Raw genomic sequence first — 13,735 nt, 5'->3', positions numbered from 1 at the left:
AAAAGGGCCAATGACACGCATGCCCCGGGCTCAGCTCTCCTACCTCATTTAACACAGTAAGGGGGCTCTTATTAATTTCACTGAGCTGTGTAGGTCCCTTCCCATCCCAGAACAACACAAGGCATCTGACACACACACACTGAAATGCGCTGGGGCCAGATGCCCTGTAGACAGTGAAAACATCACTTTGGTAAAAGCATCCAACCGCCCTGCAGGTGGCCGGCGGTGAGCCGAATGAGCTCATCCTGGGGCCATCATCTGAGGGATGTCACTGCGGCCTGGTCCCAGGTGAGGCTGCCCAGTCCCACTCCCTCCAGGGTGACAGGCAGAGTGGAAGAGGGTCATGAGCTATTGTCTGATTCACGAGACACAGGTATACCTGTGTATACACAGGTATACCTCATACCTGTGTGAGACGCCAGCATCTAATGAACACAGAGCTGGACAGCTCACCAGAGACCCCTCACAACCACCCCAGAAGGAGGCACACGCCCAGAGGGACAGCGTGACATACCAACAGATCGGAAGGCCACGTCTTCCACGCTTACCACACGCTCAGCACACACTGATCCACGGTCACCACACACTGACCACAGGAGCAAACCGGGGGTATGGGGGGGGGGGGGGGGGAGTATGCCAAAAAAAAAAGGTGGCTTTATCTCAAAATGAGTAATTCCCCTGGAAAGCACAATATATTTACACTTGTTGTCCACAAGGGACCAGCAGGAAGATGTGTGAGCATTCTCAGAACTTATTCTGATGAGGATGTATTTCTACTCCCAGCAAAGGAAACAACTTCCAAATCACAGTGTGACGACCACAAGTGGCTCCTGCTGCTCGCTCACTCAGCAGGGAGGCAATCCTGGGACACTGGTGTCGTTCTGGGGTCAGACTGCCTGGCTCTGAAGCCCAATCACCCCACCGAGTAAAAACGGCTGGATGCTTTCTCCTTAGCACCCGGACAAGTTACGGCCTCTGCAATGGTCCCCACTTTACAGGGTCACGTGGGAAATACAGGGGGCGGTGCGTGCAAACCTCAGAAGGGCCTGGTCACAGTCACTTCTCCCCTCACACAACACAGCATGAACGGTGGCCGGGCGCTGTCCTTGGTGCTGAGGACGCACCACTTCTCCCCTCACACGAGACAGCATGCACGGTGGCCGGGCGCTGTCCTTGGTGCTGAGGACGCACCTGCCCCTGCCAAGGCGCCTGCCCGGGGTCACAGGAGCATGAACACACACAGCAACGTCAGGCATGGTGACTGCTATTACACAGGATAAAACTGGGTGCAAGGACAGGAAGACGTGGGTGGGGGCGGAACAGTGATTATTTTAGACAGGATGGTTAAGAAGGCCCTCTCCGAAGAGGTCATACTGAACCAAGAAGCTGATGGCTCATTAATCAAGAACAGAAGCTACGAGGTAGTCCCTCTAAGCTCAACTTGGTCCCCACAGTGTGGATCTGAGAAAATCAGGAAGGGAAGGGATTGCTGCCTTATTTGTACTGTGTGTCCTAACAGACATGGGGCGTGGCGCGTTTCCAGAGATCCTGCCATCGAGCCACTGTAACAGCTGAAGCATTTCCTCCTTTTCAGTAATCTTCACTTGTGACTGAGAAGTGGGTGACTTTCCAGCAAACCTACACAGCCTTAGGGCAGTGCCTTGTCTCCCTCCATGGTTGGGAGCTCGGGAGCACCTATTTCACTCTTGAACCAGACACACTGGTGAATCTCTAGTGGAGGGTCAGCCTGCGGGCACTGCCCACCCCCTGCATGCTGGAGAGCCAAAGTGGGCATGTGGGGCCATCTACGCTGGGGCCCAGCTGCTCCACGGCAAACAGACATCGAGCGGCCCTGAGGACAGGAGCCCGTGCCAGAACATGGGAGGCACAGCAACGACCCGGGCAGACTGGGAATTGCGTGGTTTTCCAGGATGCTCCCTTTCGGCCAGCAGCAGGGCCGACACTCAGGACCTGGCTGGGAGCCCCTCTCCCAGAACTGCTCTCGGCCTCAATTTACAAACCAAAAAGCAAACAGACAAAATTAGCAGTTGCCTCGTGTTTAACCCCACACACAGCACCAAACTTAAATTTCCAAAAGGCAAATTCCCTGTCTGCTAAGACATCACTGAAGATAGTTTAAAAAAACAAAACAAACAAAAAAAAAAACACGCGCAACAACCCCAAAGGCCAGCGAGGATGCAAAGACTGGGTCCCCACACATCACTGGTGGGAACGTCAGATGCATAGTCACTTGAGAAGGCTGGGGCAGTTTGCACAAATCAAAACACTCAACCACCAGACGCCCCAGGAACTGCACTCCAGGGCATTCAGTTGAGAGGGAGGAAAACCCACAGATGTGAGAACACCTGTACATGCATGCTCACAGTAGCTGCATCCATGATGTCCAAAACCCAGGGGAGGCCCAGCTGTCCCTCAATAGGTGAGTGGTGGCCTCTGTTTCTCAATAGGTGAGTGGTCACACAAGCTGTGCCCCATCTTCCCTTAGACCCCTCTTCAGAATAAAGGGAAAGAGCCACCGATGGACACATGTGACAACCAGGATGAGTCTGCAGGGAATCACGGTGAGCGCACAAAGCTACTATCGAAGCTTCCAGAGTGGACGATCCCATTCATAGAATATTCTCAATGTGACGAGTCTATAGGACAGAGCACAGACTCATGCCTGCTGGGGATTAAGGATGCGGCATGGGGAGGAGTGGGCTATGGCCACAAACAGGTAGCAGGAGGGATCCCGGTCCTGTGTCCTGGCCACGGGATGGCTGCACAAATAGACACACGTGGTGAAATGGCAGAGGACCGAAGGTACACCCCCAGCTCCCAACGGTGACAGTGCATGGTAGGAAGGCAACGTCAGCACTGGGGGAGATGGGCGACGGCACACAGGATCCATCTGTGTTGTTCTTACAATGCAGGTGGATCACAGCTACCTCAGGGAAAAAGTCAGCAAACACCTAGTGATACAGCAGAGAATAAAAGGAATTCAAGAGACACTGTGAACAAGGGCCGCAGATTCAGGAGAGCGGACTTCCAAAGTGGATTTAAGGAAGACAGTTCATCTGCGTGTGTTTAAATGCCAACAATTATTTCCTAACAAGTTCCCCTTTCACAGGGGTGCAATCATAGGGGGTATGACCGCGAGGTGTGGTCACAGGGGGTGTGATAATGAGGTGCGCTCACAGGGGTGTGTTCATACAGGGTATGCTCACAGAGTGTGCTCACAAGGTGTGCTCACAGGGGTGTGATAACGGGGTGTGATAATGGGCTGTGCCACAGGGGCTGTGATGACAGAAATGTGATCATGGGTGTGACCCAGACTTAACATTTCACTGACCTTCACCTCCCGGCAGCACACGCAGACTGGTGTGGCCACTTTTGCCAGAACATTTTGGGGACGCAGACCAGCAGCCCCTCCCTCAACTCCCCTAAGTTCGGCCCATGTGTGCACTAGCCAAAGGCACAGACGCCCTCTGCACACGCCAAATTCCCCGCAGTCGCTGCTGGCCTGCACCGTGTCTTACGTGCCCCCCACCCCCCGACACTCACACACATGCCTACGTGCACTCTCACACTCGCATCCACACGCGAGCCTGTGTCTGCAGCAACTGTAGCACTGACCGAAAGGTGAACTCCAGGCGTGCCCCCGCTGCCAGGCTCGCTCCGCACTCCGGTGACCCCTCGTGGGAGCCGCGGGGCTCCTGTGCAGCTCTGCTTCCTGCAGGGGGGGGGGGGGGGTCTGCCGGCTCCATACGGATAACTGACTGTGGACGTGGTGGCAGCCTGGCACCCACAAGACCACACCTCCCGCACGGGAGCACAGAGGCCTCCAGACCCGCAGGGGGCGCCGACGGGCAGGTCTGCTCCCTGTTCCCCGCTGATGCCGAGACTGGATCAGTCCCAGCTCCACGTGTCAGCTCCCAAGTAAATCCCTCTTCAATCCCAGCAGTAATCATTAATTCCTCTTTCCCCGGGGGGCTCAAGGGACACGGTTCACAACGATCTCAGCACATGCTGCGGCCTGCCCTGGGTCACCTACATGTGCACACCATGAGTGTCCCCTGAGAGATCATGCGTGTCTGCTTGGGGCCGGGTCCCCCCCACCACCTGGCATCCCTGGGGCCCAGCAAGTGCATGCAGCAGGTGCTTAGTAAAGATGTGTTGGATTAAACGTACTTAATCGGTAGATTAAACTAAAACAGCATTGGGTGTACAGAGGATACGGCTCTCTCTCACACGTGCACACGTGTGTGCACACACACGGAAGCGTTGCTGTATTAAGGAAAACGGTAATCACCACTGTAACGGTAAACACCGGTAGCAACGTTACGCTCTCTCAGGCCCTTCTAGAAAGCATGGCCTTCTGCATTTGCGGAGGCTTCAGGATTTCGCAGCACTCGGCGGAGGCTCCCCTGGGGAACGGGCGGGTGCGGCTGCGCCTCCATCGCAACACGCGGGCGGCGACAGGCCAGGCAACCCGGATGAACCGGGTGCGTGTCCACCCCCGGGCCCCACACACGACACGCAGGGGAACGAAGGCAAGGGTAAAGGCGTGGCGGCTCGGGGGTGCAGCGAGGTGGGCACACGGCATATCCTCATTCAGGCCACAGAAGAAGGAACTGTGAGCCTTCAACCTAAAGACACAATTGATTGACGCTTAGGACCGCTGAATACGACCGTATTTAGAAGCGAAAGAGCGACAGAACGCCGAAGACCTCTGCGGCGCCCGCCTCCGCCACCCTCCCGGCACGGGCCTGGCCACACTGGTCTCGACGAAAAGGAGGCCTGCACACAGGCTCCTTCACGATGTTTGTGGCAGGGTTTCCGTGAACGTGTCCGCTCTGGAGAACAAGGACCAGGAAACGAGAGAGACAGACAGAAAGCCATTCACACCGTCTTTTCACAGGAGAGCAGAGTCCCGAGCGTGCGCCGCGGGCCCTACCACGGGAGTCTGCGGCCGCACGCCGTCTACTGCAGGCTTGTCCCCGGCGTACGAGACAGGCGGAACCCTACCAGGCCACGCTGCCGTGGGCCGTGTCGTCAAGGTGACAGAGCAGCTCCAGGGTGTGTGCGGGGCTCGATGAGTCATCAGGGGACTCGTGGCTGCCGGGCTCCAATTCCTTCGGCATCCTCCACACGGCCGCACACGTCAGGACCTTGCTGTCTGAGGCTGGGGAATAAACAGAGGGTCATGTCAACAGAGCTTGGTTCGCGGCCGCGGCCCAGACGGCGCACCGCCATCCACACAGACGCCGAGGCAGAGCGCGCCTGCCCTTTCGAACATCTGAAGGGCAGGGAGCAAGCAGGGCGGGGGGCACACACCCAGAGTCAGCAAGCGGGACAGGCAGGCTCCCCGCCAGCAGCCGCCTAACCCCTGCCTCCCTGTTTTAAAACCACCACTCTGCTTCAGAAGAAAATTTGATTTTCCTCCAAATCGATTTCCTTCTGTGCTTCCTCAACGGTTCTTCACGACAGGGAGCAAAACGCGGGGGTGGGCGTGCGACAGACACCCCGTGAGGGCCGCTCGGGCGTAAGGCTGGCGGCGAACAGGCGCTCCTCACGGCTGTACGAGGGAATCCCGCACCGGCACCGGGCACCTTGAGAAGTCTCCGTCTGGAAACCGTGTCGCCAGTGCCGCCGGACCCCCGTGCGCGGAGGGGAGGGGACGGGCAGGTGGGAACCACACGCTGAAGCGCACCAGGCGTCGTGTCTGCTGTGCCCTGGCTCTCCGGGCAGCGTGCGGCCCAGTGCCCGCTGGCGCCGCGTGGACACGGCATCTCCCGCAGACGACGGCGGCTGCTCAGTCCCCACCACTCAGAGCCCCCGGGGATCTGTCGTGGAGCGCTCTGAAATGCCTCCTGGTGGATAAGGACACCAAGACAAGAAAGACCAGGGCCACCTGTTTCCAGGAACACGCCAGGCACCGGGTTCTGCCCCTCTGCACGACTGTTCAGTACGACAGGGAGACACAGAAGACCAAAACGAATCAGGTTTAACATTATGGGACAAAAATTAAATCATAAATCCCTAAATATAAATCCTTTCAAATATGTTTTCCGTTCAGTACCACACTGCATCTGTGCTAAACACGTTCCCTTTTAAAGGCCTTTTAGTACATGATGGTAAATCAAGGAACAGGTTTCAACATTAAATCACCAGGCTGACATCGAGTGAGGACCATAAAAGAAATGCAGAACAAGAGAGAATACCGCGTGCACAAGGTTTCCCGCATGAAATACGAAGAAGAAAGGGCCTCATGCCACACTGGAAAACGTCCCACTGAGCAGCTGCAACGGCCCTTCAATCCAAACACCAACTGATCAGCCAAACAACGCACCAGTGAACATAACAGGTGATGCCGGGCTTCAGGGGCAGGATTGCCATTGTCGGCCACGATCAAAGGACAGGCGGGAGGATAGGGGTTTCCACCAGGGCCTTCTGACCCCAAGGTCGGGGCTCACGTCCCATACAGCTTGCCGGGCCACACACCTAACGGTCACCTTCCCGTTTCACCTCTGACAATGCAGTGCACCATGGACTTTCTACACGAGAAACTCATTTTCTTGTGGAAGTTTCCAGCACACGGTCTTTCTGCAGAGCCTGAGAAGCGGCGATGGCATTCCTAAAATACGAGAATATCTAACTGGTGACTCTGAGGCAGAGAGAAGAAAGGAACGCCTGAGACATTCACCCCGTACACGCACAGATTATATCCGTCTTCCTAAATGACAGAAAAAAGAACTCTCTAATGCGAAGAGTGATGGAGCCACCCGCGTGAGAACTAACTGTAGCTTCTCTACAAGATGAGTGAAATGCACACAGCTCGTCTCTGGCAAAGTCCCCACAGAACAAATTCCTTCTCTGAGGAACTCTGCTCAGGTGTCTTTCCCTGTAACTCCCTGCTCACCCAGCAAACACAGCAGTGAGGGAGAGATACCAAATGCTTTCCCCTTGAGAAGAGGAATTAGACAAGAAGGTTTTGTATTACCACTTTTACTTAACAATCTACTAGAGGTCCTGCCTACTTCATACATCAAGGAAAAAATAAAGGTGTAAGACTGGGAAAAGAAGAAATGAAAACACCACTACTTGCTAATGATAATGGGTGTAGAAAACCTGACAGTCTACACACACTATACTCTTAGAAACAAAGCAGGGAATTTAGCAAAACTGTTGAACACCAAGGTGATATATAAAATTTAACTGGATACCTATAGATAACAACAACACTTTAGGAAATTTTTTTAAAAATATTAACAATCACATTAAAAAATCAAATATCCAATAAAATCTCAAACTACAGAGGTGTAAGGCCTCCTGTATGCAGCAAAATTAAAACCACTGCTGGGAGAAAGCACAGGCCTATCCAAGGAGGGTATACCATGTTCATAGATTGGAAGCTTCACTATTGTAAGGCACCCGTGAACCTTAATTAAAGTTCCAAAAGGCTTTCTGGATAGAAGCTGACAACCTGTTTCTGTACTTCTAAAATTAAATGGAAATGTGAGCTGTCCACACAGCCAAAACAGCCGGGCACAGGAACAAATCTGGCTGACTTACAAATCCAGGATTAACTTGGTATCGGTACACAGGTACATAGACCAAAGAAAGAAAATGCAATCTAGGAACAGACCTTATCAAGAATGGTCACCTGACTTATAACAAAAATACCACTGCACTGGAACGGTCAAAGCATGGTATTTTCAATAAAAGATGATGGATCAATCGTATATTCACATGAAAAATGAAGTATTATCCTATCTCACAACATACACAAAAACTAATTCCACACAGACTGAAGATAAAAATGTGAAAGACAAAATAATACAAATCCTTTCTACAACGCATAGTAGAATATCCTCACAATCTTGGGATAAGCAAATATTTCTTAAGTAGGGCAGAATAAAACACAAATCATAACAGAAAACACTGATAATATAGACCACATTAAAATTAAAAGCTTCTATCTAACAACAGACATTGAACTTCACAAAACTTAAAACTTCTGCTCTTGGAAGGATATCATGAAAAAAACGAAGACTGGAAGAAAATACTCATAATATATTTATCTGACAGAGGGCCTGTATCCATAATAAAGAACTCTTACAATTTAATAAAAGAAACAACCCAAATTTAAAAAATGGCAGAACACTGAATCAACACTTCAAGAAAAAACCTGAATGGGGGCGGTGCCTGGGCAGTTCAGTCAGTTAAGTGTATGACTCTTGATTTCAGCTCAGGTCATGAGCCCACGCGTAGTGAGACTGAGCCCTGCATCAGACTGTATGCTGACAGCCTAGTGTCTGCTTAGGATTCTCTCTCTCCCTCTCTCTCTCTTCCCACCCCCGTCTCTTTTTCAATAAGTAAGTTAAAAAAAATAAAAAGAAAAAGAAAAAGAAGAGGAAACATGAATGATTAACAATCACCAGAAAGGATGCTCAACATCAACGGTAACTAGAAAAATGCAAAATAAAACCAAACAAGATGTGCTACACACCTGCGAAATGGCTAAAATTTCATTTTAAAAAGATGAACAAAACCAAGCACTGGAAAAGACGTGGAACAAATGGGTCTTCTGCAGACATTTGGGGCTGGAGATAGTGTAACACGGTGCAGACGTTCGGGGCTGGACAAACCTTAACACGGTGCAGACCTTTGGGGCTGGAGATACCCTAACACGGTGCAGACATTCTGGGAAACCCTTTGGCAGCTGAGCATTCACTTACCAAATAACCCAACAATTCCACTCTTAGGAGAGGCTGTCACAGAGTGTGACTGGTTGATAACAAGCTTTGTGACCACTCCCGATTCCGGCAGCTAAACCTGGCCCCACAGCAACCGCAGCCTGGGGATGGTGTGTGACTGCCAGAAGTCGGGGGTAGCAATTATCATAATGACCAACAAGGCAGCGTGCCAGCTGGGGAAGGCCAACTGGCCGAGAGCTGTGGCGACAGATAACAAGAGACGGTATTCCTAGGAGCAAAACAGATGGTCGCTCAACAGAGCCCTGCCTGCCTAGTACATACGTTCACACACACATACGAATTCAAAGGAATTCAAAGGAAAACAAGAACGGATGAGCAGGAGGCTGAGGGAAGTCACCCCACTAAAAGTCACAATCCCTTACCCGGCACCGATCTGAGCCAGTTTCAGACCTAAAACCCACTGACAGAAAATATGGCCAGATCTCCGGGAATTCGGAAGCCACAGTGATGGGGCAAGTGCCGACAGTGACCGTTACCCCAGAGTGCACCCAAGAAGACCTACCGCGACTTACGTGGTGGTCGTACACTGAGCAAAGGGCAATGCTCAGTGGTTCAAGACCTGCTGAACACAAGGTCTGAGACCCCAAGTGTCATGTCCCCTGTTAGAGTGGGGACATTGGAGGGCCACGTAACAAAAAAGGCCCGGACAACGCCTGGTCACAGCAGATCTCCTGGCTCTACAGACCCACCCGGTGCTCGTTCCCATGGTCCATGAACGCACAGCAGGACTGACGCTGATGCTCCCACCCCATCACAGGTGGCGGACACACGTGCCTACGTTAGCGATCAAGGGCATGGAAGGGCCTTGCCGCATCCACCTTCTGGCCTCCGCACAAAGTCAGCGGGTCCTGGAGACAGACCGCGGGCTCCTCTAAGCTCAACCGAGCTGGCGTCCCGCTCACAGCTGCGGTGCCAGACACGGGTCCCCGTCAAGAGGACCGCCACCAGCCTCAGGTACGTGACACATGGACGCTGACCTCCACGCGCCTTCTTTCCTATCCCAGTGAAGGCGGAGGACCCGACACCGTCCGCATTTCCACGAGGAGGAAACCACACGTGGTTCTGCCGCAGGGCTGCGTCAGTGCCCCTGCTTGCTGCCAGATACGCTCCGAAGACGTGGGGACGCCCTGCGGAACGTGCACTGACGGCCCCACGCAGCGTGCAGCAGACCCCGGCCAGCAGGGGGAGATACCCCATGGAGACTCGGGCCCCGGCGCCGGGCGGGGTCTGAGGCCCAGTACCCCGGAGAAGCTGCAGGCTACGTGCCCAGAGGAGGAGGCACAGCGCCCGAGGACCTCTTCATCCCGCAGCGGACACGCTGCACCCACAACACCGGGCCAGCCCAGATGCCTGGCGACTGGAGGAGGCTGCCGCCTGCACGGGAGCTGGCGCCACGGGCTCCGCGGCAAGGTCAGGCTGCAGACACGTGGTCTGCTGGCCCCGCTGTGTGAAAGGGGTCAGGGGGAGAAATGGGACCACGAGGGCTTCGTGGGGAGAATCTCAGGGTTCTGAAGAATCACATGCACTTTTAAAAACTGCTCGGGCCACGCCTCTGGGACCTGATGGGTGGCCCAAGCATCACTCATTTGAGAGCCCCATCACACCCACCAGGGCACAGTCAGGCAAGCCCCTGAGGCACAGGACAATTGCATAGACTATATACTCCTACGTGGTACTATGTCCCCAACACGGGACTGGAAACCGGATACTTCTACGTGGTTCTGTGTCCCTGACGCGGGAGCCCACAGCCCTGGCAACATGGAATGACAGCAGGGCTGAGCCCACTTACTCTTCCCCCAGGACCCACAGGCCTAACTCTGGGCTCTGCAGGGTTGAAGGTCCTAATTCCCCTGGACGCGGTGCTCTTCTCAGAGACAGAGCAGAGATCCCCTCAAACCACAAGCGACAATGGTCAACAAGCCACTGAAATGATGTGGGTGTTTGTCAGGCCACAAGAACCTGCCTGTAACACCATCTAGCCACCAGGTCTAACCATCTCCACGCCTCCGTCTGGGAATGAGAACAGAGTCAGATACAGACCCTGTCGACAATGACGCAAAACAGTCAGATGGTTAACTGATACGAGGACGAGATCTGCGAGTGCCTTGAGAGACGTCCAGGTAGAGAGCTGAGGAAAGAGAGATGCCTTCCCAGTGGGGAGGACGACGAACCCCAGCCACGAGGGAGACTGGGGCGCGTGGAAGCGGACCCGAGGCATTCTGCGAGCAGGACTGGGGCCCGGTGGCTTTGCAGGACGGAGAAAGGCCAACAGTTCACTGTGGGGTAGGGTCACACAAATGAAAGCCACAAGAACTGAGGCTTGAGGCCCTGGCAGGACAGACCAGAAAGGAGCCTGAAGACCAGCGGAGGCGTGGGGAGCGTCTGCCCCAGACAACGGGGTGGAGGCCGGCCGCCCGGAACGAGGACACGAGTGCCGGCAGGGAGGGTGTGCGTTCCATCAGTGCAAACACAACAGGCCGAGCGCCTGCCGTGCTTTAGAAGAAGAATCTGGCGTCAGCGTGTAAGACGGGCTGAATCCGAAAACAAGTTGGTGGCCGGGACACTAGTGCGGAGCATCCAACATGGGCAAGAAGGGATAATGGCCACAAGGCCACCAGGGAGACAGCTGGGGACGACGACCCGTCACTGCCGTTCTAGGAGCCCTGGATGCAGACCCATCGTGCGGCCCCCAAAATCTGCTGGGAAGGACAAGCCTCCAGCACCGACTGCCACGGCCCGTCCACACAGCACGAGGATGCCGTGGGACGCTCTAACCTTCTTCAATTTGTTCTGCGCACGTGGCTTGGGCCAACAGTGAGCAAAGTCTCTCCAGGGCGGACAAACGAGGGGCTGCTACACACCACGGGGGCGTGCCACAGGGCGCCGAGGCCACGGGGGGGGGGGGGGGGGGGGGGGCTCCCTCCAGGCAGGACGTGCCTGGACAAAGAACCAGGACAGTGACGGAAACGCCCACCCTGGTGGTGACACACGAGTCCATGTGAGACAGAAAACTACACTGGGCACAGAGAGCCATAGGTGTTTCTAAATATCGGTGAATAAAGGTAAATGGTTTAAGGAAATTTTCTAGCATCTGGAAAACTTATTTGGATTTTCTGAAAGATTATAAAATTTCCTTACCAGAATTTTTATTTTTATTTTTTTTAGAGAGAAACCGAGAGTGAGAGCGGGGTGGGAGTGGGGGTGGGGGGTACAGAGAGAGACAGAGAGAATCCCAAGCAGGCTCTACGCTCGGTGCAGAGTCGGACACAGGGCTCGATCCCAAGCCCCTGTGATCATGACCTGAGCCAAAATCAAGAGTCAGACGCTCAACGGACTGAGCCACCAAGGCGCCCCTTCTTGGCAGAATTTATTATGAAAACGTGATGGGTACAAGGTGAGTGCAAACTCACTTCCTGAGAAATGTAACCTCTAAAAATCATCCTGAGAAAGACCAGAAAGTGACCCGGGGCACCTGCCAACAGCACCCACCCCAGAAATGCAAGAGGCGGCAAAATTTGCTGATAAGAGTGCGCTTTAGGTCCAAGGAATGTGGCAGGCATTATCAGAAACTCTCCAAATCCTCAGGAGCAGATGAAACTGAAGGTAAACACTGCTGAATAAGAAACGCTGAAGCACACCCATCGAGACATGCAAATTGGTTCTGAAACTCTGAGGATTTCCATATCTGTATGAATCTCAACAGAGCATTCAACGCAAATCCAGCAGCTATCAAAGAAACTAAGGTGCTTTTAAGAAGGAAAACCTGATCTTTAGAAGGAAAATGCTGTAATAACCGGTGAGGCATTCTGCTTTTATCACTGTTTTTAGGCCCATCCTGAAGCTAGGTCCTGTAATGTACCTGCCTGTGCTGAATCACTATCATGACGACCAGAGCCCCTGGAGGGCAGGGCCCGAGTGGCCGCAAGAAACCAAGCCTGTGGCAGAAACCACAGCCACGTGAGCGAGGAGGGAGCTCCCACAACACGCAGGACGAACCCTGCCCCTTCTTTCTGTGAAGGAGGAAACTGAGGCCAGGTAAAGTTAACTGGCTTCATTCGCGCCAGAGTCAGACAAGAAACCAAGGGCCCTGAGTCTCGACGGCCCACTGCTTCGAAAGAGAAGACACCAAGTTGGGTCTGTAAGGCCAGTGTGACACCGCTGTCTATGTTTTACATGGAGCACGCGAGCTGAAGGCACTTAATGAGATAAAAAGATAATCGGGGCCAATGAATGGAAGAGGCGTGCTTGAGGCTGTGCAGACGGTGCCCGTGGAGCGTGCTGTCGCTGTGAGGGATTACCGAGTCCAGGCTTAGAGGAATTCAAAGGAGATTAGAGCCTTTGTAAGCCTGAATAGCGGCTCCAGTCAGCTCAGCTAAAGGGCTGGCGGTGCCCTGGCTGGGGACATAATCTGATCCCCAGCCGGAGGGGAGGAGGCTGCGGTGGGGAGCGGGACTCGGGAAGCAGTGGGCGCGTTCGGAATCCGAGGGCTATTTTTAGAGCTCAGCCATCTCTGAGTCTGGCGCAGGCTGAGCAGGACAAATGAAGAAGAATCCAGCTGTACTAAGCAGTCACTCAGGACAGGCAGGGCCTCCAGGGCTGGGCCTAAAAACGCCTTTCTGCACGGGCTGTTCCGTGCGTTAGGGCACGCCATGGATAAATCCTGGAGGCCGGCATGCAGGAGGCAGACTGACGGCAGTGAGCAGGGCCCAGCCTGTCACCTCCTCTCCCAGCACTGGTGTGGGGGGTCCCACACACCAAGCAGTTCTGAGGGTGGTCAGGGCAGCAAGGGCTCCCCGACTGTAAGAACGAAGGTGGATGGGGGCAGGGACCAGCCGTGATCTCCAGACAAGGCAGGCACAGGAACCGAGGGCCAATCAGAGCGTGTTAGGCCAGGTGAGGGGAGAAGAGACCTTGCCAGACACTCAGGCACCCCCGATCCATGCAACCAACACGAC

At 54.0% G+C, this 13,735-nt stretch overlaps 1 protein-coding gene across 7 annotated transcripts in view; it reads right to left on the bottom strand.

Annotated features, from left to right (window-relative positions):
* The window catches only part of EIPR1 (EARP complex and GARP complex interacting protein 1), a 121,265-nt gene that overhangs the window by 32,038 nt on the left and 75,492 nt on the right, over positions 1–13,735 (bottom strand). For all 7 annotated transcript variants that reach the window (XM_042933779.1, XM_042933777.1, XM_042933782.1 and 4 more), the window contains one exon: positions 5,029–5,185. In XM_042933779.1, the coding sequence (XP_042789713.1) occupies positions 5,029–5,185 (157 nt within the window). The remainder of the gene's footprint in view (positions 1–5,028; positions 5,186–13,735) is intronic.

The sequence above is a fragment of the Panthera leo genome, chromosome A3 (genome assembly GCF_018350215.1).
Source record: "Panthera leo isolate Ple1 chromosome A3, P.leo_Ple1_pat1.1, whole genome shotgun sequence".
NCBI lineage: Eukaryota > Metazoa > Chordata > Mammalia > Carnivora > Felidae > Panthera > Panthera leo.
The sequence above is the reverse complement of the archived record's forward strand: the minus strand, read 5'-3'. Positions and strand labels throughout refer to the sequence as shown.